We start from the raw sequence: 27,589 nt of genomic DNA, 5'->3' as shown, positions 1-27,589 counted from the left end.
TCTCCTCATTTCCCTCAGGTTCCTTTGCCAATTGTTTTAAATCAGTGTCCTCTGGTTACTGACCCTCCTGCCAGTGGAAACAGGTCCTCTTTATTACTCTTTCAAAGTACCTTCAGATGTTACACAAATTTGGAGCAATTACACTGAAGTGCATTGGGACATTTCACAGCTTTTCCATGAATTCTATTTCATCAATGCTTCCAAATATCTATATGGGTTTTTTTGGATGGGTTTTCTTCTGAATGTGAAAACCTGAGGAACTAACAACTATACTTCAATTCTCACTATGAGATGATTTCAACGTCAACATATCAAGAAGCAATTGTTTTTTCAATGTGATATTGTAAGAGTTAAATCCTCTACCTTGCCCACGTACTGAGCTTCTGGTCCTATGTGTTCTTCTAAAACAAAGAATTGGTTCCAGACCCAACCACGCTTGGGACGATGATGTACTTGCTTCTCTTCCTCTAAGTGCTTGCTTTGATTTCTTTCCACTTTAATAGACTTTTGAACAGACATTGTGAAACAAATAAAACTGAGGCAGAGCAGCACAGGACACAGGGAATGATTGGGTGGAATTTTCATTGTGAGTCCAAGTCGAGTTTGATTGGAGTTCTTTTTCTATTTTCGGGTGTTTTTCTAAGTGCAGATCTGGCACCAATAAACCCAATATCAGAAGGCAATCCGAGGAGATGTTAATCCTTCCATGGTTTGAGTACCCACTGGGAAATTGTCAGCATTTATTCACATTATGGAAAGAATTCTCGATGTCCTGTAGATATCATCAAATCTTCCTGTAGCTTAACATGTTAGACCTATTGAGAAGATAAGCAGGAATAATAGTTAACCATTATAATCAGAAAAGCAAATTCCTGCCATTGACTCATACACCTGAGGCATTTAGAAAGCAGCCATGCATTTACCACTATCTGACACCCAAGAACAGATTGTAAGGTTCTTTCCAGAAGCATAATGGTCAGAAGCGTCAACAAGGACTTGATTCTAGCAAATTCACTGAGAGTCAAATTGAAAAGAACACCAGCCATGCTTTGGAATTTTTCTTTTTTTTATGTTTAATCTGTTAAAGTGACGTGACTCTGATTTAGTAAAATCACTCCACAATATCCACTTTACACTGTAAAGGCTTGAATTATTCTCAGTAATCTTTACATATTATTAATGCCTTTATTGAAGAAAATGTGCCTAAAAACGTACTCTGTAGAGAGAATGTTACAATTAAATCATGTAAGATATAATTCAACCGACACAGCAAAATGCAAACATTAAGGAACCAAATGGCAGGTCTTCTAAATCCCACCATCAATCAAAAATTTCAGAAATAGATACAACTTGCATTTATACAACACCTTACATATAATCAAACAGTTCAAGGCACTTCACAGGGGATTATCAACCAAACTTTGGCACCAGGTCTCACAGGATGATATTACTGCACTCCCTCCAGATCGCCCTTCCACCCCTCCCCAAATATTGTATTTTTTCCCCTCTGGTTACCCTCACCACCCACTGCCCACGTAACCCTGCCATCCCTGCCCACCCCAGATCGCTCTCATCTAATCACCTCACACCCCAAATTAACCTTTGGACCTTAAGGCTGGCTGATATGGGTTGACCTCTGAGAAGCCAGCCATTCCAGGCTGCTTAATAGGAGCTAAATTGGAGCCTAATTGGAGCCCAAAGCTTTCCTGATTAATTGAGATGTGGCACAAGGTCAAAGTTAGATGGTCCTCTCTGTGCCTCTGCATTCCAAAACCTGGCCACAATTAATTTACAACAACAGCTTACAATTATTTTGCACCTTTCATGTTTATTCACAGACGTGAGGATCAAACAGCTTCAGTGCTATTGAAAAACTGGTGCAAGTCACCATTGCTTTAAATCACCAATCCAACTGTTTTGAAAATGCTTCCACATTTCAGGCACATGTACGCATGAAATTTGGTCAAGGGTATTATTTTTAGGAGTTAAGAGTTTTCAATGTTTGCTTTGATGTCACACACACATCATTAGCTCCTATTTGTGAAAAAGGCAGAGTTTGCACAGGAGCTCCAAGCAGACCGGCTGCTCAGACCAAGAATAGACATTTTATACGTAGCATAGATCTGCTCCAGAGAGTATCAGTACAGCAGGATATAGATTGACACAACTTTCATTGTTCAGTGCCTATATGGTGCAATTAATAATTTTCCAAAGCAATGTTCACAGCACAAACTAGTTATTACATGAAATATGATTCCAGATTAACAACAAAAAATGGAATATGAATGGGGTTTCTGCACAGATCATTAGCCAGTCCAGTAAATTTCTACCAATTTTACTTGTGCTCAAAACTGGCATATTTATGGCAATGGAACAAATATTTTCCAACAGCTGAAGGTCTACAAGGAGGACTCTAAACATTTATTTTTTGCTTTAAGTAAGCCAATGAGCTACCCATCATAGTAAAAGTCTACAATGTTTAAAATTCTTTCATGGAATGTGTGTGCACTGGCAAGGTCAGCAGATCCATCTAAGCAAAAAGGCAATGTTTCCAAGACCTATTTAAGTAAGTTTTTTTTTAAATGAGAAATGCAATAAATTAAGATTTTTTCTGGAAACCACAGCATGAGGTTTAGGCCACACATGAGGTAGTGATTGTTCACTTCTGGGATCTGAGATCTGGGACCAAATTTATCCCAAGCTAAGAGGATTTAAGTTCCATCCAGCTGTTATCTATTTTGGATTAAGATGAAATGAGTTTAGGCAGAAAAAATTCAATTCCTGGTAGGCTTGGATCCTCAGTGTAAAACTGCCATAAATTAGTTACCTCACACAGAGAGATAGTTGGTAGGTGAAGTAGAAAATGTTTCCCACCAACACATTAGGGGGAATTCTTCAGAAGCGGGGCAGAGTCGTGGGGCCTCTGACAACCACAACCTGAATTTACATCGCACCTTTAAAATAATAGAACTTCCCAAGGTGTTTCACAAGAGCGCTATAAAGCAAAATTTGGCACAGGGCCACATAAGGCAATATTCGGGCAGAAAATGAAAAGCTTTGGCAAAGATTTTTAAGCAGCATCTTAAAGCAGGAGAAAGTGAGGTAGAGAGGTGGAGAATTTTAGGGAGGGAATTCCAGAGTTTCTGACCCAGGCAGCTGAAGACATGGCTTCCAATGGTGAAGCAATTAAAATTACTTAATCTAACCGTGCTACCGTGTCGAAGGCTCAAAAATCAGATTCTGGCAATTACTTCTAGCCTTATACATGTTTAAAAATATCCACCTTGTTCTGGTGGAAAATGTTAGCAAAACTTTCATCTTCAATGGGGGCATGAAATTAGGAGTAATGGATTAGCCACCAGTTTATACAACAACTCACTGAATGTTCCTCTTCACTGAAGTTGTGGGTAATATATAGATTGGGTAATATATAGAGCAACTAATCTCTTCCATTGAGATTTGTTGAACATTACAGTCCTCTGAATGCTTTTTGTAGCTTCCGTTCTACTGATATTCAATTTGACAGGTTCTTCATTCATTGACCCTATTTTTGATTCAAAACCTAATATTTTAAGACAGCCTCTTCTACTCTTTAATACTGAGCAAGTAACTATAATGAATTCCAACAAGTTTAGAATTTGTTTGCATACCATTAAAATATGAAAATGTAATATTTATTTCAATAGCCTAACACTTCTATTGAATTAGTGGGCAGAGTAATGTGTGATGAATATATTAAGCGTTTAGATGCTAGCATTGTTTCTAGGCTAAAATCTCTAGCTGTGCAAGTTAGATTAAATGACTAATTATAATTTTAATCCCTGTTTGTCAGTTTAATAGAAAATGATGGTGATTCACCGAATGATAGCACTGCTGTAAAATGTTATTAAGTACATGAATACAAGAAATAGGAGCAGGAGTAGGCTGTTTGGTTCTTCAAAGCTTCTCCGCCATTCAACAGGATCATAGCTGTTCTTTTCCCTCAACTTCACCTTCCCACACTATCCGCATGACCCTTAAGTCCACAACAATCTAATAACCTCTGCCTTGAATATGCTAAGCAACGGAGCATCCACAGGCTTTCTGGGGTAGAGAATTTCAAAGATTCATCATGCTTTGATTGAAAACATTTCCTTTCACCTCAGCCTAATTGGCTGACCCCTTATTCTAAGACTGTGAACCCATGTTCCAGATTCCCCAGTCAGGGGAAACATTCTCAGCATCTACCCTGTCAAAGCTCTTAAGAATATTATGTATGCTTTAATTAGTAAGGCTGTGCCAAAGGCTCAATGCTGAAGAATTTTCAAACACATTTCTTTTCAATAAGCTATCCATTTAATTGTATGATTATGAGGCCATAATATGCAGATCTTATGTTGGATTATGCAAAATAGATCTTATCACAGCACAACACACCCACTTCCAATTTAGAACCTATTATATTATCAATCATAGTTAACATTTCGAGTCTGTGTGACTCTTTTTCAGAGCTCTGAAGAAGAATCATATTGGCTTGAAATGTTAACTCTGTTTTTCTCTCCACAAATGCTGTTAGACTTGCTGAGTTTTTACAGCATTTTCTGTTTTTGTTTCAGATTTCCAGCATCCGCAGTATTTTGCTTTTTATATTATCAGCCATGTTTGTTAATGCTTGGCAAAGGATCTGCCACTTTAAATTAACTTCAATGAATATTTTAGTTCTGAATATTTTGCTCCTTTTTGGCTGTAAAGAGATTTGATTTCCTTCTAGATGCTATTTTTTATTCTACTTACGCCGACTATTTATGAATTTAGAATTAATGCTCTAACTAAATGCCTTTACGATTACTCAACACAGCACAACCAAGTACTTGCATCAACCGTTGGAGTGCACAGTTTAGACAGATAGAGAACCATGAGCACTATAATGCATTGAGTAAAACTGAGTGCTCGAATCATCTCAAGGTCCTTTATAACAATATAAAAGATAGTGATATTTCCATTATTACTATTGACGATTATTTTGGAAGGTAACTGTACACCATGAATTTATCTGCTGCTTTCATTGTTTTCCATTGATCTCCTGGGCACTGAAAACATTCCTTCTTCTAACTCAATCTCAAATTGCATAGCTCACTGGCTGAGAAAACCAACATAAAATAATGATGGATATGCTTGAACTATTGGGGAGTCAGGGCTATGAAGAACATGCAGGAAAGTGGAGTTGAGGCCAAAGTCAGATCAGCCATGGTCTTATATAGTAAACCAGGGTATAGGGGCGATTTGGCCTACTCCTGCTCACTTTTCTGATGTTCTTATGCTGCAGGTAGTGGAAAATCCAGCCCAGCATGTGTTTGTTCCTAAAATATGAACATCAAATGCACTGAAAGTGATGCCATCAGGAAATGACCCACAACCATTTTAGGGCAGTTTTCTCCCCCTTGTTTCCAATCCTTTTTTTCCTTAGTGATTTTATCCTCAGTGCGCATTGGCTGTGCTCTAAGCTGAGGTTAGAAAGGTGGTGCTTTGGTTTTGCAGATCCCCTCTCAGCTAAAGTTAGGTTAAATTTTAAAAACCTGAAGGCGATGACATGGGAAAGTAGATCACCTTATAGGAAGTTTAAAGGTTTTGTTTTCAATCCGTTTTACCTTGTCCATTATTTCTAAGTCAATCGTGTGTGACGATCTTTGACCCAGAAGCAGTACAGTCAGGAAAATGTGTTATTTGCAATTTGTTTCTTTAAAGGGTCTGGGGAATCTGTTATTGTTTTTAAGAATGTTTGAAATGGAATTTTAAGAGTTTGCAGCAATTGGAAAGGGATAAATTATAATTTTCTTGAAGAATAAGAGATACTCGTCCACGTGACATGGCGACAATTCACTCAGAGGCAGTACCAAGAGGAAGGAAGTTAAGAAAGAAGCCATGTGGCTGGCAGACACAAAGAAGAGCCGCAGACACAAAGGAGAGTGACCAGCAAATGAGCCGGAGGGTGAAGGTGCTCAGCGCTCAGATGCAGACACAAAGGAAAAACAGACATAGACAGAATGAGGGACACAGAGAATTCTTGTGAGGAGAAGTAGCAAATCACTTTCAGGAAGAGGTCAGTTTTTTCTGTTTGTCAGAAAAGGAGACAGGAGCTCTAGGAGGAACTGCGCAAACTGACTAAAATAGCCTAAAACCTGGAAAGATGTGTGAGAATAGCTTGGTGCTTTCTGAGAAGTGGCCAAACTGTGAACCAGGGTGTTATTGATTGACAATTGAAAAGGAACTCTGGAAAGCTACACCATGAGATTTGTCGTGACCCGAGGAAGATACGGTTTACAAATAGTCGTTTGGCAGTACAGAACTTGAGTATTGCTGAAAAAAAGAGACATTTTTTGTCAAAGCTTTTCATCTTGCACTCATCAGGACAATTCGCAAGAATGCACAATGTAAAGGGAACAACAATATATACTGCATGAGAAGAGAGTGCTGATTGGCTGGCAAGTGGACACTGATTGGTAGAGGTGTTGCCATGAAAAATGCACCAGTTGATGTTGACTGACAGTTAGTTGCCAACATTGTTTGAAATTTAAACCAGGCAGGTGACTCTAATTGGTCAAGGCATTGTTCTGAGAAATGACGCAGTTTGGCACATTTGTGTGTACTGGAAACTATATATATTAATGCACAGGGACTTGTTCTTTGCAGACAGGAAGAACATATACACACATTGCGCCTGTTTCAGCTAAACAAAATAAGTGACAGCCATTTGCTGGTTCATTCCTCAGAGCAATGCCTTGACCAATCATATTTTATGGCTTGGTTAACTAAAGGTCTTGAAGTCATAAAATCCTTGATAATTAACAGGTTGACTGAATAAAGAGGACCCATATATATTTCATTCTAATGTTTTTTTCTTATTATAAGTTCCCATGTCCACATTTACATGGGACCTTTCTATGCAAATTTGTGACACTGCAATTATACCCTGCTGCTGTCGGGGAATGTAAATCTGAAGGGGATAAAGACTTCAGGGGAAATGTAGAGTAAAGGGTTAACATCAGAAGTATACACAATGCTGATGTAATAATGATGCCAGATCACATGACTGAGTAATAAGAGAGACCTTGAAGAGAGCAGAAGCTCTTACCTCATGGTAGAGATCCAAATGTGTAAATACTTGCTGTAACTGCATCGTTCTGGTTAAAAAGACTATGGACTAAGAAGCATACTTTTGGGAGATGAAACAATCCTGAAATCCTTTCTAAACCCCTACTATACAGCTGCATACGGTGGCAGTGAGTGAAAGACCCAGCAAAGACTGAAAGAAGCTAAGGTGCTCTCATGAAAAGAGAACCTCAAAGGAAGGGCAAAGGAAAAATTCCAAGATTCACCAAGATGTCGGAACATTGTGGAAGCAGCTGAGGTGAGCAGTGACACAGTCCCAGAGGCCAGACAGCAGCGAACACAGGCCTGAAGCACCAAGCAGCAGCAGAAAAGTAGGGTCTGCAAGAACAGCTCCATAGCTCAGCAGAAGCATGGAATCCACCCTGATACTCCCAGAACTATTTCAGAGTATGGGAGGCCCATAGCAGACACAGTACTGGGAAAATTGGAGAAAAAGTTTACAGAGTACAAAACTGCTTCAGAATTACACGAAAAAAAAACCAAAATACCAGTTCAGTACCCTACTTTATGCTGTAGGTACTATCACTGATGATGTGATAGTGAGGTCGGTGTTTGATGAGATTTCAGCTTCTTATGAAGTAGTTATGGAAACTTCTGACTCTTATTTTAGTGTCTGTCGGAACTCAGTAATAGAGAAGCCTAAATTCAACACAGAGAAAAAGCCCATGCAAAAGCATGGATTCATTTATCAATGATTTCTATTGGCTGGTAGAGAACCACACTTGTGGAATTTTAAAAGGCAAGCTTACAAACAAGGGAGGATTTAACACTGGTGAAAGCAGTACAAATTGCCGGACAAACAGAACTTAGAAAACAGAATCAGGTGTCCATTCACGGTAAGGAGAGGTCCCGTGGAGATGACCGGAGTGAGAGCATTCAATTCGTGGGCCATAAAATGGAAAACCCAGTAACCAACACTATGTTAGTATTTCAAACAGTTCAAGCACATCACTGTCCTTGATGAGTTACTAGTCTTCAATGAGAGATTAGTCAGACTGAGAGCTCTTCAGCTTGATACTTATCAAAGATTTCACCGAGGACATTTAGGAATTACAAAGTATTGTGTGAGGGCACAACAATCATTTGGGTGGCCAGGAATCACTTACAGTTAGAAATATTATTTTTCTATAAAGTATTACTTGTGCTGTAAACAACCAGGAACAAAAAGAACCACGAGTACCTTCTTCTTTTACATCAAGGCTGTGAGAGCATCTGAGAATGGGCTTATTTGAGTGTAAGAGGAAAACCTTCCTTATCGTTATTGATTATTGTTTACACTGGATTGGAGTAAACTGATTACATAGGATCACAGCAGAAATAGTATTTCAATCCCTCAAGAGAATTTATTTAATATATGTCATTCCAGACATCATAGTGGCTGACAATGGGCAATTCACAAATGAGCAATTCCAAAATTTTGCAAACAAATATGGTTTTGTTCATGTAACCATATGTTCACCTCACCATGCTCAAGCAAGTGGAGAGGCTGAGAGAGGGATACAAACCATTAAGGAGTTATTGAAGAAAAACAAAGACCTTAATCTAGCTCTTTTGAGTTATCGATCCTCACCACTACAGAATGGTTTCTCACTATTAGAGTAACTGATGGGTAGGAGATTAAGAACACATCTTCCATCTCTTAAACAAAAAATCAAACCAAATATCACCATGAACAACCATGAGAGGGTAAAACAGCATGAGGACGAACAGTAAAACAAACAGGCTCGGAACTTCAATCATTGGCATAGAGCACATGAGTTACCAATGTTGAAGCCCAGGGAGGGACTCTGGGTCCAAGACCAACAGAAGGAAGGCTCAATTATTGAAAAATCTCCACAAGCAAGATCATTCAGGATTGAGATAGTCAAGGGAATGATAAGGAGAAACCATAGCTCCTTAATGTCTTTGAAAAGAAAGCCAATAAAAACTGGGGCTTACTTCGCAGATCCTGAAGAAGAGGAAAAGACCTTCTACAAGTTTACAGTCACCCAGGAGAAGAACACTCATGTTGACAGAAGGGAGAGTGTAAGTAAGTCTGGGTACTAGATTTTAGTATAACCCAGCCATTTTCAGGTTAATTTAAGTTATATTCATTGTAATAAGCTAACAAGGTTAAATGCCATTTTGTGCTAACACTGAGATAAGAAGCCATTTCAATCTTAACCTTTGCAACAAAACAGTATTTGGAAGCAGCCACTGGCAATGGACGATTGACCAGATAGCATACCTCAATTAAGCTACCGTTGAAGGATAAGTAATTAATAATCAATTGTTAATTAGAAGTCACTTTATGTTATTTTGGCATTTCTCCATTTGCTTTTCTAATGAGAAAATTAAAGTGCTTTAACAGCTGGGAAAGAAATGGAATAAGCCTTGAACTCCCTCCCTATCTGGAATACACATTATCCTTATTTGTTGAGTCTGTCTTAATAGATGGGATTCCTGTGAAGACACCAGGATAAGAGACATAGCTTAAAGGAAGGCACTGCCCTAAGTTTAAGACAATGTGCATAATTAGCTCGAACCAATGGAGTTAACTCTTATCACATTATTGACAAATTATAAGCCACTTAGCCATTTCCAACAACTTGGCTGAGGTGGGCTTACAATATCTTTTGAGTATAAAAAAAGGGGTTGTGGGAACCATCTTTGTGCACATCAAATGTGGAAGAACCGGTTTAGATCTTCGGGGATAGTTCAATACCCTATTAACATGAAGGCCATTTCCAATAAACCTCAGGGCAGATGAATAATTAGTACTGGGACTGGTTCAGTGACAGATTCCCTCCCAGTCAAAATCCCAGAAAGGTGTAGTGCTTCTCGGAGGCAGTGAGAGTTTCTCTGTTGGCGTGAGAAGTTCAAGATGTTGTCCACTTCTCTTGGATTGATCACCCATTTGAAAACATGGAGTTGGTAGAGTTTTATTGATAAGTATATTTTACCTATATTCTGCCTCTGTTAATTAGTTGATAAGTTTCTAAAACTTGCTTATAATCAATAAACTTCAATACTATTTACTGATGTGGTGTCTGAATCTTTGCCTGATGGTTATATCTCTGTTGAATTCAAACAGTTTCAAAGGCCAATTTGGGTTCCAGTATTAGGCAGTGCTAAATTAGAATAGTCTAAAATAACAAACATCCCCCTTTTTATACTTGTAACAAGAGTATTGAACATCCTCAACCTCAGAAGGAGATCAGAACAAGATCAGGGAGATTGGTCAAGACACCTCAGAAATTAACCCTGTGAAGTCTGAGATTTTGGAGGGGGATGTTGGAGGTTGTAAATATGACGGGGATAAAGACTAGAGGAGAGATGTCGAATAGAAGGTTAACATCAGAAGCAAACATGATGCTGATTTAATAATGATGTCAAATCACATGACTGAGTAATAAGAGAGGCCTTGAAGAGATCAGAAGCTCTTACTCTGTGTGGAGATCCAAATGTGTAAATGTTTGCTGTAAATTAATAGTTCTGGTTAAAAATCCTATGGACTCAAGCAGCATACTCTTGGATGACTAGACTATCCCCAAACCCTGTCTAAACCCCTACCCACACAACAAAACAGCTGCCAGTGCTGATGCAGTTGCATCAGTTTTCAATCTCCATAATCTTTAACACCAAGAAACTGTGCTAACCAACTCTTCCACTCTGCTCCTTAAGGTGCCTGAAGCTTTACTATTTAACCATGAATAATGATATAAAATCAAAATATTATTTAAAGGTAAGGACAGAATGAGTAACTTTAAATTGGAGGTTGAATTGCATCTGGGTATCCTGATCTAATTGTCCTATGTTCTCAAACCTTGCTTCACCTGAAGGCTACATTGTGGATATAATTATGATAAACTCAGTCCAAGCTAAACCCATCTGAACTTTTTAAGGGTCTGACTAGATGCTGAGTTTCACCAGCAAAGTTCGAATGAACTAGTAAATTAGCAATTCAATTCATCCAAATAATGATTTGATTCTGGGTGCTCCACCTGTCGCTGTTTACCACGGCATTTACCATTGACAAAAATGAAAGAAATCTTGCTGAAAGCAGGTAAAAGCTGCCCAATTCTATTTGTGTACACGCAGATACACTGGAGGGGAGGATTATTCATGGTGCTCACCTACCTCAGAGTTGAAATGACATCGGTAGGCTACATGATATCTTTACTGGTTAATCAGCTTCATGTTTGGAGAACTTGCAGCATTAGGTTGGTAAATTTCTCTTCACCATTTTCGGGGCCCTAACACCCCATTTGCTCAAACATCGTCACATTTTTTACTTCTTTAAAGTTCTTTATTTACACCAGTATTCTATCTTACAACAGTGACTACATTTAAAATACTTCATTGGTTGTAAAATAATTTGGGACATTACGAGGCTATCAAAGGCACGACAGAAATACAGATCTTTTTGTTCAAGTCTTTCTCTACTGTAACAACGTCAGTAATATGTAATATAGTCAACCTACCAGTTTTGATCACATTAACATAATGTCAACAACACAATTATCATCATTTTGCATGACAGGCCATTTGCATTTTTTGAGCAGTAACACAGAAATTATTATTTTAATATTAACTCAAGCGTGATGTTATTTGCTTTCTTTTCGCACCTATTGCGAATGAAACAAAAGGTTTGTGATGTGGGTTTCTGTCCACTTGGAACTTGTTTTAAATTTAACCTGTGCAATGATTAGAGACTTTTAAAAATATACTAAAGCAGTGTTGATTTGCACTCTTTTCCCAGTCAGTCCAGTACAAATGAATCATTGAATGACAGACACTAACAGCACAGAAGGAGGCCATTTGGTCTCTCATGCCTATGCTGGCCCTTTGAATGGATAGTCTCACTTATTGCTACCTATTTGTTTGTTTTTTTATCTGTAGCCCTGTAAATTCCTCATTCACAAGCCCTTGTCCAGCTCTCTTCTAAAAATTTTTATGGGATCAGCTTCCACCCCCTTTTCAAATGGGGCGTTCCAGGTCTGACAATGCTGTGAGTGAAAAAGTTCTCCTTATCTCCCTTCTATGTCTTTCAGTAATGATTTTATATCCATGATCTCAAATTGGTGACCCACTCACCAGAGGGAAAAATTAAACTGTTTTCAAATGATTTTTAGCATGAATTGTATTTGTTATTAATATAAATGGGTAAAACACTGTGAGTGTTTGATCCTGTGGCATTGCTTTATTTTTAACGTAATGAAAAGATACTTCACTAATTGTTAGGGGAGAAATACCCATCCTTGAGAAATGCATACTTTATCACCTTTCTCACCTAGTGTCAGCAGCAAACACATTGGCATCTGGAAAGGTGGCGCATCGGTGAGCAACACAAGTTCCACTATACAGTTTCAACAATGAATCTTAAAACAGGGCAAAAAGCATGTTGCAGGCAGTGTTATAATGGGTTAAATTTACCTTTGAAGACATTGTTTTTACCTCTTTGAACAAGGCAATTTAGAGCAAACTTTTCTATTTAACACCTCAATATGTAGTAGAAGTGGAAGTTTGGGATTTGAGGTGCAGGGCATCACCCCCAACAGAATCCCTGATATGGCTTCCTTCTGTGAAGAGCTTTGTGGCAGGATATCATTCATAGAATTTTACTCCTTGGCATCAATATTTGCTAAGTTCTGGACATTCCTTTGTTGTACAGACAAATTCAGTGATTCAGTGCTCCAGCAAGGAGCTGCACCTTTCTGGAGTAAGGATAGATTGAAGGACCAAGACTATTAATGCTTTAGTATTCTCATTGACAGGGGGCTTATTTTTTGGTACAATTCTGTGCACCCTCTCCTTCAGTCCTGAGCTATCCTGAAACATGTCATTGTGTGTCAGCCAGCACGTTCCACACTTTCAGTGGAAGAGGGCGAGTGGAACCCCCCTACTCTGCATTAGGAAAATTGTGTACAATCAGCATTTGAGTCTTAACCCTGCAAGTTTTCATTTTAGTGCTTCCAGACAAGTTCAAGTATAGTGATCAGAAATTAGCCCCAAAATTTCATGCTAAAACCAAGTTTTCAGTGAGGCATGTCTTATTAGCACTGCACCCATTTTAGTGCGTGTCTCACACTTTCAGGAACATAACTATCTGTACATTAATGAACACAGAAAGTGATGACACACTATGGTTACTTTCAGAGAGCAGCAACTTGTTTCCCACTCATTAGTCACTTGATATTTGTGGAAAGGTGGGAAGAAATAGACAGAGTTTAAGGAAGAAAGAGGCCATTCAGCCCAACTGGTCTACGCTGGTGTTTTTTTACAACATGAACCTCTCTCACTCTACTTCATCTCACCCTATCAATATACCCTTCTATTCCTTTCTCCCTCATGTTTATTCAGCTTCTCTTTAAATGTATCTATGCTATTTACTTCAACTACTCCCTATGATAGTGAGGTCCACATTCTAAACACTGACTGGCTAAAAAAGCTATCTCCGGAATTCCCTATTGGCTTTATTAGTGACTACCTTGTACTCATGGCCCTTAGTTTTGGTCCATCTCACAAATGGAAATATTTTCTCTACGTCTAACCCATCAAACGCATTCATAATCTGAAAAATCTCTTAGATCACACCACAGCTTTCTCTTTTCTAAAGAAAAGGGCCAATCTTTCCTGATAGATATAACTTCAAAGTTCTGGCATCATTCCAGTAAATCCTTTTTTGCATTTACTACACTGTTGCTATTTTTATACACATATATATATATAATCTGGAGACCAGAACTGTTCACAGCACTCCAAGGGTGGTCTAACAGAAGTTCTATACAAGTTAAACATTCATTTTCTGCTTTTCAATTCAGGTAATCAACCCTATTTTATTTATATTCATAGCCAAATGCTGACTTATTTTTACCCCTCTCTGAAACTGAGGGGTATATTAAACATCTAACAAACCGAGCTTCTTTCCCCTATTGGGAACGCACACATTTCAAGGAAGAGTTGCTCTTCACATTGGGCAACCAATCTGACCAAGTTCATCTAACCAGTGGGATAGTTGAAGGCACTAGGCTGCTGTGGGTATTTATGTCACTTCTTTTCCTTAATTCTTTTGTGAGATGTGGGCATCGCTGTCAAGGCCAGCAATGGTTGCCCATCCCTATCCTTGATTGCCCTTGAAGTGAAGGCAATTAAGAGTCAACCACATTGCTGTGGGTCTGGAGTCACTTGACCAGGTAAGGGGGCAGATTTCCTTCCCTAAAGGACATTAGTGAACCAGATAAGTTTTTGCGACAATCAATGATAGTTTCACAATTACTGAGAGGCTAGCTTGATATTCCAGATTTATTAATTGAAATTAAAATCCTCCAGTTGCCATGGTGGGATTTGAACCCTTGTCCCCACAGCATTAGCCTGGGCCTCTGGATTACTAGCCCAGTGACATTACCACTACAGAACCATCTCCCCATGCTTGCTAAACAAAATAAATGCTGTGAGTTTGCATTCCTGGTGCCAAGCATCATGAACTTCCTCATAAAACACTTACAAAAAACGTCACACATCTATCTTTACAGACACACATTGTACATTGAATTACTAAACAGCAATTATTTTTTTAAAAATCTGTTCTTTGCTGTTCTTTATATGTTGTCCAATATTGAGATCTACAACTCATCTTTGCAGAATTATATGCTTTTTCTTTCAATTTGATACTATCCTTAACTTCTTTAGTTAGTCACAGTTGGTGTGTCCATCCCTTAGTGTCTTTCTCACTGGAATGTATCTTTGCTGAGTATGCTGAAATAACTCCTTAAATGTCTGTCATTGCATCTCTACTGACCTATCCCTTAGCCTACTTTCCCAGTTCACTTTAAACAGCTCTGTCTTCATGACCTCATAATTGCCCTTATTTAAGTTAAACACTAGTCTTAGATCCACTTTTCTCTCCCTCAAACTGAATGTGAAATTCTACCATATTACGATGATTGCTACCTAGGGGTGCCTTCACTATGAGGTCATTAATTAATCCTGTCTCATTGCACAATGCCAGATCTAGTATAGCCTGCTCCCTGGTTGGTGCTAAAATGTGCTGCTCTAAGAAACTGCTCGGAAAGCGCTCTATGGTTGGCGAAATATGATTAGAACTACTTGATCACATAGAGGTTAGACACCGACCTGGCCTTGGTTCCATGTATTTTCAATGTATTTCAATGAATCTAAAATCACCAGTGGGGGGCAGTGGGGAAAAGTTACATGAAGCTCAAGAAATGCAAAGATAAATGAGTTTATAAAGCAGATGAGAGGAATGTGAACTGAGTCATAATTGAGCTGCTGCAGGCAAATTGTGTGTGGGAGATTTACTTGAACTGCAATTGAGAATTAAGGAATAGAGCAAACGGCTATTGAATTGCTTACACGAGTGTTACCAAGACAGACACTGCTCATCACCAAAGTTTTTGCAAATACACATTTGAAATATTACTTGATCTTCAATAAATAGAACATCAGGAACTTTAAACATTTGGCTACAGATAGGAGATTAGAAAACATGGCCATGAAGGAACTAAGGTATTAAATTTACATTTAGTTTGATTAAGATTAAAATAAGCTCCGGCATAAAATACATGCCATGCATTAATCAATTTTGGGAGATGTATAACATCTACATGATCAACATGAATCATTTGCATATCATACCATTGCTCATTACTTTAACAGTCTTTCTTGTCCTGACAGATTTGTATTTCATTTATACTTTGAAGGAGTAATTTTCAAGTAACACAACATGGGTTTTGTGTGAAAGTTCCTTGTGTGTCTTGGAAACGATTGTGGTTGACATGAGAAAATCACTGGGGCCTGCTTGGAGGAAGTGAAAGCTACTTCAGGGCCTCCTGTCTCCAATGAGGGAAAGCCATGAGCTGAAGCAGACCAGAGCAGCTTTTGGTTAAAGTGTGGCACCTGAGGGTTTCCCTGAAGGGTCCGAGGAACACTGTGTGCAGAAGTAGGCCGTGCTATGCAGTAGAAGGAGGTGGTGCTTTACATTAATGCTGCATCAGCCACCCAGAGGCTATGAATCAAGCAGGGATATTTGCAAAGGCATTACCAGCTCAGCTAAAGTACAAGTACCCACACTGCCTAACACTAAGTTCCAGAAATATTTTTCTATTTTCCATAATCTTTAACACAGGTCAGACGGCACTGACGATGTGAAAGCAACAACAAATACAACAACTTATATTTATATCACGCTATTAACGTAATGAAACGTGATAGGAAATAACAAGGACAAGATTTAGATATGATATATTTGTACAATCAAGAACATCTGTTTCAATTTGAATTATATGTGTGTCATAACAATCAAAGACTTGGACCATTACCAACGGACAGAATGCATTTCAGGGGTTTTGTTTCTAAGGTATTAAACTTTCAAAGCATTTTCTGCAGATTCTGCTTATCATGCCAAACATTAAGATTAGGCACACCCAGGGATAATCACCTTTTGAGGAAATTGGCAACTTTTCTTATGAAGTACCTGTAGGAAGTCAGGGTTTAGGTTACAGTGAGAGTTCAGACTAATCCCATTATAGCAATCTGAAGAGAAATGTCATGGTGGAAGAGTTTAGGCAGAAAGACTGATGGCCAGTGGAGCCTTTAATTTATATCAGTTTGATGAAGTTGTAGGTGTTAAGAGTATAAAAAGCCTAAAATAGCAAGATTCAATGTGATTTATCTTCAAATCTGCAACAAATGTAAGAATTTCAAAATGTAATGGATAATTTTCGAAACTCACTCTCCCAGTAATCGAGCCTCCTCCCTGCAAGCTCAATTTGTGAAAAGACCCCAACAATCTATTGGGAAAAGATGACAATTAACAGTCTCGTTAATGGAGAAATAGGAAGCTAAACGGAGCATAGTATTTGCAGACAAGGTATTTAACAATATGACAGTGTTTCTGCACAACTGCAATATCAAAGTAGAATGCCTTAGTTAAAGGCAAAATACTGCGGATGCTGGAAATCTGAAACAAAGCAAAAAATGCTGGAAAAACTCAGCAGGTCTGACAACATCTGTAGAGAGAAAGAGAGAGTTAACATTTTGAGTCCATATGACTCTTCTTCAGAGTGCCTTAGTGTTACATATGGTCACCAACATTGTATGATTCTGAAAATTGAACCTTGAACACAGAAGAAGTCTGGAGGCGTTGAGTTAAGGGATTATAAATAGGTGTTGAAATTGTTGTTGGACAAAACAAATGGCTAATAAGCAGGTCATAGGACTCATATAAGAGGAGAGAAATGACGTGGTTGTTTATAATGAGAAAAATAACATCATTGGCATCATATTTGCAAGCCATAACTTGTTAGAGCTGTTACTATCTGAAAAAGTTAAGGTAATATATCAAGAGGTATAGTGATGGCTGGTATGAAGGGTGATCAACCAGCATTGTGGCAACCCCATATAACATGGGAAAAGCTTAATGAGAAATATTGCATGAGGTGGGTGATGAAGAACATGGTTCGAATATATGGAGTGGAGAGCTATAAAAACAGGGCTTGATACTATTCATTCTACAAACGTTCTGTAGGATGGAATCCACTGTCTTGTGCGCCACCACAGCAGAGACCTTACATAGGAGTCATATCTCCAAGTATGTGCTAGTGGCATCCACCCTTGTCCTTTGGAGTGAATATAATGGATATGCTGCCAATGATTTTCTAATAAAATGCTGCCAGCCAGTAAACTTTTCCATGGGTACTGAGAACTCAGCAAATTAGCCTCATTGTCTAAATTTTGCTTCCAGTGATTGTGAAATGTGGGAAAGCTAACCTGAGACAGAGAGAGAGAGAGAGAGTTAGAGAATGAGAGAGAATGAAATGTAAAGTGACGCTTTAAAGGGGCATGAAACTTGAATTGAATTATAAATACCATGCATCAGTAATTGCTGCCAAACTAATGATGAGTTTAATGGCCCTTATTAACGTGTAAGTTGTCCAGTAATTTGTGGCATGATAAAGATAGCCCATGAATTATGATTTGCCAATGTTGTTGGGTGATTGGTGCCATTCCAACAATAACCTCTGAAGAACAGCAGCTCATCTTCAACCTCCCTCTAAGACACAAGACCACTGCCCATCTGCTCCTACAGCTGCACATCGTCCACAAACTCCTACACTTCAGTAATGTTACTATGTTTGCTCCAGTTCTTCTTCTTGGCCTTGTTGATGCACTGCATTTTTGCATTATTACCCATTAAACACACAATAGAAACAGTCATTTGCTAGTACAGAACTTGAGTATTGCTGAAAAAAGTGACATGTCTAAGCTTTTTGTCTTGCACTCATCAGGACACTTGTAAGATCATCAATATCAGGGGAAAACAATTTATACTGTATGTGAAGAGAGTGCTGATTGGTTAATAAGTGGCATTGCATGAAGAATGCACCATTGATGGTGACTGACAGTTAACTGCCAGGAATTGTTTGAAATTTAAACCATGCAACTTGATCTTGATTGGTTAAGGTATAGCTCTGAGGAATGAGTCAGCAAATGGCTGTCACTTATTTCATCTATTTTTGTTCTACTTTTGCTTTCTGTCCCTTTTTTTTCTTGCTCTTAATCTAATCTTTCTTATCTTTTCTTTATTTCTCTTTCTAGATTTGTTTTGACACTAATTCACCTGATTTCATTCTCAGTCTGTTTTTTTCTCAATCCTTAAAACTCATTAGTCACCTAATAAAATTAGGAGCAGGCAACCACTCGCATTTTCATGAATCCTACCTTGGAAATTATTGTCAGGATTGCAACAAGAACTTTATTCTATTTCTCTTCCTTTAGGTTCAGCTCAAGGTGAGCAGGTCAGAGGAATTTTGCCACACCACAGTGCCACCACAGGCATATTGGGAACAGTAGCACAGTGGGTATTTTATTGGGCTAGTAATCTAAGGCTTGGAACAATGATCCCGAGAATATGATTTCAAATCCCACCACAACAGCCGTGAGATTGAAATTCAATAATAAGCTAATGTCATGAACGGTGACCATGAAACTAGCAGCTTGATGTAAAACCTCAGATGGATCACAAATGCTCTTCATGGATGAAAACCTGCTCTCCTTACCTAGTCTGGCCTCTGTGTGACTCCAGACCTACATCAATGTGGTTGATCCTCTGAAATGGACTAGCAAGTGTCATGTCCCAGTATATTCTGAACTTTAAGCCAATTTTTATATATTTTTTTAAAAGCTGACCTCAAAGGGCTGCAAAATGTGGCTGTCCGAGGATCACCTGATTTATTTTGTGGATTGAAACAATCCCCCCACCCCCCAACCCCCCCACTACCGTCTCAAGAGGGAATAAAAGGAACTTTCCAGACTAACGTCGAATCAATGTCTTATCCTGAAACTAATTCAAAAGGTTAGTTTCAAAGTGAATCGGTCTTTTAAACGCAAAGACACTGACTGTCTCAAACACTCAAGGTGAAATGGAAACACAGGATGTGTAATCAACACACCACCTTTTTGTCTGGAAATGGGACTTGGAACTTGTAGAAGTCACATCACGATGGGGAAGCTATTGTGTTTGCTTTAAATTCAGCAAAAGCTGCTTTCAGAGAGAGAACTCTACCGAAAGCCATCGAACCAGCTGCAATTCATCCAAGCAGCCAAGGCAATACAAAGCAATACCTTGACGGTAGGAAAAGGACTACCCCTCCCCATAACCTGTTCCAACTTCGAGTTCACCTGAGAACCAACCTCCTGGAAATTTGACTACAAGAAAGCTTGCAGCTTACTGACAATCCTTTGCTTTACCAGAATTTCCACTTAAACTTTAAAGCATCACCTCTATCTAAGGAACTACCATGCCTGCCATGAAGGAGGCTGAGATATTTACAAGCTGCAGTCATATTGTTTTGTCTTTATCTGTATCTAATCTTTGTGAGTGTGAGAGACATTGCACTTTAAATTTTGGGGCAAGTGTGTGATAATAAATAACATGCTTTACTTTTAAACTCACTCTGAGGCTAAGAAAGCACACCCCTCTTACACAAACGTACTGATCTTGGGCAGTGAAAGGAAACACAGAAATCCCGTCCATGACTCAAGTTACTCAGTCGTTAGGAAGCTGGTTCACCAACAACTTCTCCTTTCAAGAGCAATTCGGGAATGGGCAATGATTGTTGGCCTTCACAGTGATGCCCACATTCTGTGAGGTAATAAAGCAAAGCTTCATAACACATTACAACTTGTCCCATGTCTGCTCTGAAGACCAGCATAAGTAATAATCCCGAAAAAAGTATAGTCAGGGATTTCGAAGACATGTCAAATCAGAAGTCAGAATGAAAAAGAGCAGGTGGAAGTGGGAGGAGAGGAAGAAGATAAATCTGGGGTTAGAGTGTGAGCAGAGCACAAATGCACTAGTAATGGGAATGGTATGCTACCTGAACTGCTTTTGAACTGTAGTTAGACTGTACTTTCTGAGTTTGCTGTGAAAAATCAGCAGTAAGTGGTGAACATTCAGTGGTGCAACTCAAACCTCATTACATTATTCCGTGAAGGATTTTCTAACACAGACGCAGTGCGATGCTGCTTCAAAAGATTCTGGGCCACAGCTACCCCTCCACCATGCACCCAACAGCAACCTGCAATCACAGTTATTGCTTCCATTCAGGGGGCATTCTGATCAGCGGTGTAGCCCTGCTGAAATGCACCAGAGTGCCATTCCAGCACCTTCTAATGAACGAAGACTTATCCAACTCCGTGTGGTCAGCCAAACATGTTGGACATTCACCTGACTTATATGTGAAAAAATAATGTAAAGTTGCTCATCCAATCACAGGCTGGTTTCTCGCTGCATTTGCTGTGGATAGGCTCACTAGTGAGCCTATCAGCAGCAAATGCACAGAGAAACTAGTCTGTGATTGGATGATCAGCCAAGAGTGGGAAGCTGACTTCTTAAGGTAAGTCCCATGGCCTGGACCACAAGGCAGCAGAGCAGCGGGGCTCAGGTGAGGCAGCCAGAGCAGTGAGGCCCAGGTGAGGCAGCAGAGCCCAGGCGAGGCAGCCGGAGCAGCAAGGCCCAGGCCAGGCAGTGGATCAGCAAGGCCCAGGCCAGGCAGTGGATCAGCAAGGCCCAGGCCAGGCAGTGGAGCCCAGGCCAGGCAGCCGGAGCAGCAAGGCCCCACCAGCCTCTGAGTCAATAAGTGACTGGAGACTGGGAAACAGTGGGGGGAGAGTGAGTGTGAGGGATTGAGGGGGAGAGTGAGTGTGAGGGGGTGGGGTAAGAGTGAGGGGGTGGGGTAAGAGTGAGGGGGTGGGGGAAGAGTGAGGGGGTGGGGGAAGAGTGAGGGGGTGGGGGAAGAGTGAGGGGGTGGGGGAAGAGTGAGGGGGTGGGGGAAGAGTGAGGGGGTGGGGGAAGAGTGAGGGGGTGGGGGAAGAGTGAGGGGGTGGGGGAAGAGTGAGGGGGTGGGGGAAGAGTGAGGGGGTGGGGGAAGAGTGAGGGGGTGGGGGAAGAGTGAGGGGGTGGGGGAAGAGTGAGGGGGTGGGGGAAGAGTGAGGGGGTGGGGGAAGAGTGAGGGGGTGGGGGAAGAGTGAGGGGGTGGGGGAAGAGTGAGGGGGTGGGGGAAGAGTGAGAGGGTGGGGGAAGAGTGAGGGGGTGGGGGAAGAGTGAGGGGGTGGGGGAAGAGTGAGGGGGTGGGGGAAGAGTGAGGGGGTGGGGGAAGAGTGAGGGGGTGGGGGAAGAGTGAGGGGGTGGGGGAAGAGTGAGGGGGTGGGGGAAGAGTGAGGGGGTGGGGGAAGAGTGAGGGGGTGGGGGAAGAGTGAGGGGGTGGGGGAAGAGTGAGGGGGTGGGGGAAGAGAGAGGGGGTGGGGGTAGAGAGAGGGGGTGGGGGTAGAGAGAGGGGGTGGGGGAAGACTTAATGTGAGAGGGTGGAGGAAGAGCGAATGTGAGAGGTTGGGGGGGAGACAGTGTGAGAGGGTGGGGGAAGAATGAGTGTGAGAGATTGGGGGGAGAGTGAGTATGAGGTGGTGGGGGAAGAGTGAGCATGAGGGGGCAGGGGAAGAGTGAGTGTGAGAGGGTGAGGGGAGAGTGAGTCTGAGAGGATGGGGGGGAAGTGAGTATGAGGGAGTGGAAGGAGGGTGAGTGTGAGGGATTGGGGAAGAGTGAGTATGAGAAGGTGACGGGAGGGTGAGTGGGAGGGATTGGGGATACAGAAAGTGTGAAAGGGTGGGGGGGAATGAGTGTGAGGGTTTGGGGGATAATGAGTGTGAGGGGGTGGGGGGAGAGAGTGATTCACATTGATTCCTTGGCTGTGATGGCCTGAGGATATGAAATACATATAGTGTTTGTATGTACTGGAATTTACAGCATAGAAACAGGCCATTTGGCTCACCCCATTTATGTTGATTTTTATGTTCCGCACAACCTCCTCCCACCCTTCTTGATCACACTATCAGGGTAACCTTCAGCTTCTTTCTTCCCCATGTGTTTATCAAGTTCCTCAAATGTATTTATACTAGAATCATTGAATCAAACACAGGAGGAGGCCATTCAACAAACATTGTCTCTGTGTCAGTTCTCTGCAACAGCAACTCAACTAGTCCCACTCCTCCACCTTTTCCCTGTAGCCCTGTAAAATCTTTTCTCTTCAGGTAATTATCCAGTTCCTTTTGAAAACCGCAATTGAATCTGTCTCCACCACGTGCTCAGGGAGTGCATTGTAGATCCAAACCACTGGTTGCATAAAGAAGTTTTTCCTCATGTTGCCTCTGGCTCTTTTGTTAATCACCTTAGGGTTCTTGATTTTTGCTGATGGGAACAGTTTCTCCCCATTTACTCTATCCAGATGCCTCACGAATTTGAACATGTCTAACAATTCTCCTCTCAGCCTTCCTTTCTCCAGAGAGAACAGCCCCAGCGTCACCAATCTATCCACATAACTGAAGTCTCTCATCCTTGTAAATATTTTCTAAAACCTTCACACCCTTGCCGTTAAGGCTGAACATGTGTTTTATGAAGGTTTATAACTTATTTGCTTTTATACTCTGTGCCCTTATTTATAAAACCCAGGATTCAGTATAATTTATTAACTGCTTTCTCAACCTGCCCTGCCACTTCCAATGATTTATGCACATCAGTGCCCAGGTCTCTCTGCTCCTGCATTTCCTTTAGAATTGTACCCTTCATATCACCTCTCATTGTTCTTCTGATCAAAATGTATCACTTTACACTTCCCTGCATTAAATTTCATCTGCCACATGTCTGCCCATTCCACCATCTTGCCTATACCCTCTTGAAGTCTATCACTATCCTCCTCTCAGTTCACAGTACTCCAAGTTTTGCATCATCTTCGAATTTTGAAATTGTGCCCTGAACGCCCAGGTTTAGGTTATTAATATAAATCAAGAAAAGCAGTGGCCCCTCTATATAATATCCCCCAGTCAGAAATAAGCAACGTTTTCTGTAATTCATGTTTTTCATAGGTTTGAATTAAATAATTAAACTGTTGCATAATGAAATTCTAGCTATACTAAAGACTAATGATTCAAAATACCACATGGTTCAAAATAAAATGCATACTGGCACTAATATTTTTCACTTACAAAACATAGTTTTACTTACGTTTGGGGACTCAAATCATTAATATATAGGAAAACAATGTAATAGTAGGTTTAGAAATGATATGACTAACACATTTTCTGGAGAGCTCCCACACCTCAGAATTTGGCGCTACATCCCTGATTCTGATGCAGCCTTAGGCTCAGAATGAGGCAAAACCCATTGCATAACATCAAACAAAGTCTGGGCAAAAGACTTAGAGAATGTAGGTAGCATAAAATGATAAGAAATCTTTTTTATTTTCATTTTCCATTTGTTGAGTAGGGATTTGAAAAAGGAATCAGTGCGTGGAGCTGACAAAATAATAATTCAGCTTGCGTGGGGGAAAAGTTTAGTGACTGGACAAAATGTTGTTGTTGTTTTGGAAAAACAAAGGCAGTCAGCAGCCAGAGAGTGGAGAAGGACAACGTCAATGGAGATGATATATGAAACTGGAGATAAGTGAAGGGTTTTATGATCAAAAACTACTTCAAGTGATGGATGTAGAGAAACTCCAGATATAAGCAATGGAACAATTCCTTTAGTATCTCTGTGGTATGTCGTCTTACATGATCTACAGTTTGTGGATGAGTGCAGTGTCATTGCCCACTCTGCACCAGATTTGCAAGCCACTTCGATCTCTTCAATTCAGTCTGTCCTTGAATATTGTCAAAACAAAACTCAATTTTAAACCCAGATCTTGTCAGCCAAATATTCCACCTCCCAGATATGTTGAAGGGGAGGCGTTGCAATATGTTGAGCACTTTCCATACCTTGGCAGTCACTTCTCTCAAAAGGTCACCATTGATGAGGAGATCCAACACCGGATCAGCCACATCAGCTCAGCCTTCTACAAACTACAGCAGCGAGTGTTTAACAGTAAAGACCTCTGCAAGTCAACAACAGTCCTATTATACAGAACATTTGTCATCACCACATTCCTGTGCTGCAGTAAGACCTGGACTATGTATCAGTGACACATAAGAGTGCTAGAGAAATTCCACCAGCAATGCCTATGACACATCTCCCGGACTCAATGGGAGGGCTGTCAAACAAATGCTGGTGGTCTTTTTGGAGCCAGCTCCACAAGTATTCAGGCTAAACTCCTGCAAAATCAACTCGACGGACTGATCACTGTGTCCGAATGGCCGGAAAGTGTCTCCCCTGCAGGTCCTTTATTATGGGGCAAAGCAGCAACAGTGGGAAGAAAAGGAAACAAATCCTGTACTCCAGATCCCACTATCTCGTGGGACACTTGCCAATGTGCCCAAAGACCTGTAGATTGAGAATTGGCCTGTTCTGTCATATGAAGACCCAGAGCAGAAACTCACAATCCTGAGTAGACATCCTCCTCGAATCAAGGGAACACACAATGGTGTGTTCCATGGCAACATGATGATGGCATGAGTTTCTATGTATCTACACTCTGTTATTGTGTGGGAATTTTACAGTGAAACTATCAGCAATAGTCAGTGAAAGCATTACAGACTGCTGTAGTCTAGAAATATTATGAGTGCTTCCTCAATAACAGGAATAGACATAAAGAGTCACATTTCTGTAGTCTGAAAGCATTGAATATTTATGTAGTGGCATCTTTTCCTGGTGGTGTATGCCGCACTGTCAGCCATATTGTCTGTACCACTCTGCACTCTTAGCTGAACCGCTTCAGTTGGTGTTTATTTTTCGGTAGAAAAGTGATGAAGATATTTTCTGTCTGCAATCACTTGCTTTATGCAGGTGTAAACTGTGCACTGTCTTATTTGGAAAACTCACCAAGGTGCCTTCGACAGCACCTACCAAACCCACACCACTACCATCTAGAAGGACAAGGGCAGCAGATAGATGAGAACACCACCACCTGGAAGTTCCCCTCCAAGCCACTCACCATCCTGACTTGGAAATATATCGCCGTTCCTTCACTGTCGCTGGGTCAAAATCCTGGAATTCCCTTCCTAACAGCACTGTGGGTGTACCTACACCACATGGACTGCAGTGGTTCAAGAAGGCAGCTGACCACCACCTTCTCAAGGGCAATTAGGGATGGGCAATAAATGCTGGCCCAGCCAGCGACACCACATCCCATAAAATTAATTTTAAAAACATCCCTTTTGATGGCCTGGTCGGATCTCGTTACATGGAAGCCTAGGCCTCGATCTTCTGCTGTCTGGATAGTGGGACACCAGGTGTACACCAGAAGATGCGCTGTGGGAACCTTCATAACTCCCAATGCAAGGATTCTGTGGGAATTGCCTGGTAAGTTTTAATCCACATGGTCCCTGGGAACCTCCAAAATAAGTCTTCAACTTTGAGTTAGAGTTACAGCAGTAAGTAAATCAGACAGTTACTCACCTGGCTAGTTACTCAGGAGATGTTAAAAGAAAAGAAACTGGGTAACTAAATGACTGATCCAGTGATTACTCACACTGACCCCCCACAACTAACCCTCTGACCTCCCGACTACCTCCAACTCAACCAAACTCACCTCCCGCCCCCACCCACCGACCCGACCTGACTAAACGCCTGACCCGATTACCACCACCACCACCCCCGCCCACCTATCCACCCACCCGCCTACCATCCTACCCACCTGTCACCCTACCCCCTTATCTTACCCACCCTCCCCTTACCAACTTCTCTCCATAGCCGTTTTCAAAATAGCTTTGGGATGTTCAAACTCTTTAATTACCAGGATGGCAGCTTGGGCCATGAGAAGTGGGTGCAGATTCTCGGCGCAGATTTTCAGCGCTGTTCCCTCCGAGATTTTGCTGCACTGGGTCGCATGTGAAGAATTCTCCCCTGGATGATCGCTCAGAAAGGTTGGAGGAACGTGTGTGCATTTTTTTTTTGCCTGTTCAGGATCCGATATAAGGTTTATGCTCCTGATTGGAAGATCTGGGCTCAAGTCATATAGTAAACGTTCAAATCCATGGGAAAAAAACTAATCATATCCTTTGTTACTTGTATAATCAACACCAGCTCCATCATTGTCTCTTAGGTGAAGTGGAGGTGCAAAAGGCAGCTTTCCTCTGTGTTATAAAATGCAAATACTTACCTTCCGATGAGCCTCGGGTCTTTTATGCCTGTGCCCACCAGGAACTGGGCGTACCTGCACGGTTAGTGTTTTTTTTTTCCATTCTTCGGGCGGGGAACCAGCTCTGCGCATCTACTCAGGCAAAAAGAAGCAAAATGGTGCAAACAGCAGGTCAGGTGACCTGAATGGGGAAGGGAGCGGTGAGAGGCGCTAGTCCAGAGAAAGTGTCCCAGGGAGCAGGGCACAGGGACGGGGGCAGGGAGAGGTCCCAGAAGAATGGTCCAGGTAGGGAGAAAGACAGGGATCAGAAAGAGGTCCTAGGGACAGTCCCAGGTAAAGGACAAGGACAGAGATCAGAAACAGAACCTGCTAAGTAAAGTTCAGAGAAAGGGGCAGAGAAATAAACTCTGAGTTAAAGAGAGAGCTGCAGGGAGCAGACTTGAAGTGAAGAGCTGAAGAGGAAGCTGAAGACTGGGGACTCCTTACTTTCGGTCCTTTTGGAGCAGTGGTGTTCTGCTTGGAGTGGATGGAGATCTGAAACTGTGCTTGGAAGGTGAAGCTATAGTATACTCGGCGAACCATGGGAAAGGAATCTCAGAAGGCGTGATTGAAGCCCTGGAGGTGGATCCTCGTTGATGCCGCCCAAGTGGGAGTGACATTTTCAGAGATTTCCAAGGCAAGTTCTTCGAATGTGGATACCATGAGCCCTCGTGAGAAAGGTGGAGTTTCAGTGAAAGCGGTTGGCTCACAGTGTAACAAGCACCAGAGTGGGTTGTTCAAAATCTTTGGAATCTGCTTTGGTGGCACTTGTCATTTACTTTGGAGTGTGGTGTGTCTGACCACAGTTCACCCTTTAATTTACATGTACAGCACAC

At 41.1% G+C, this 27,589-nt stretch overlaps 1 protein-coding gene across 4 annotated transcripts in view; it reads right to left on the bottom strand.

The window, feature by feature from the left end:
- Window positions 1-27,589, bottom strand: part of LOC144679217 (cadherin-18) — a 714,816-nt gene that overhangs the window by 233,991 nt on the left and 453,236 nt on the right. For all 4 annotated transcript variants that reach the window (XM_078539657.1, XM_078539658.1, XM_078539656.1 and 1 more), the window contains one exon: window positions 364-815. In XM_078539657.1, coding sequence (XP_078395783.1) covers window positions 364-585 — 222 coding nt within the window. In that variant the 5' untranslated portion in view covers window positions 586-815. The remainder of the gene's footprint in view (window positions 1-363; window positions 816-27,589) is intronic.

This window comes from Cetorhinus maximus, chromosome 3 (assembly GCF_964194155.1).
Source record: "Cetorhinus maximus chromosome 3, sCetMax3.hap1.1, whole genome shotgun sequence".
In the NCBI taxonomy this organism is placed as follows: Eukaryota; Metazoa; Chordata; class Chondrichthyes; order Lamniformes; family Cetorhinidae; genus Cetorhinus; species Cetorhinus maximus.
The sequence above is the reverse complement of the archived record's forward strand: the minus strand, read 5'-3'. Positions and strand labels throughout refer to the sequence as shown.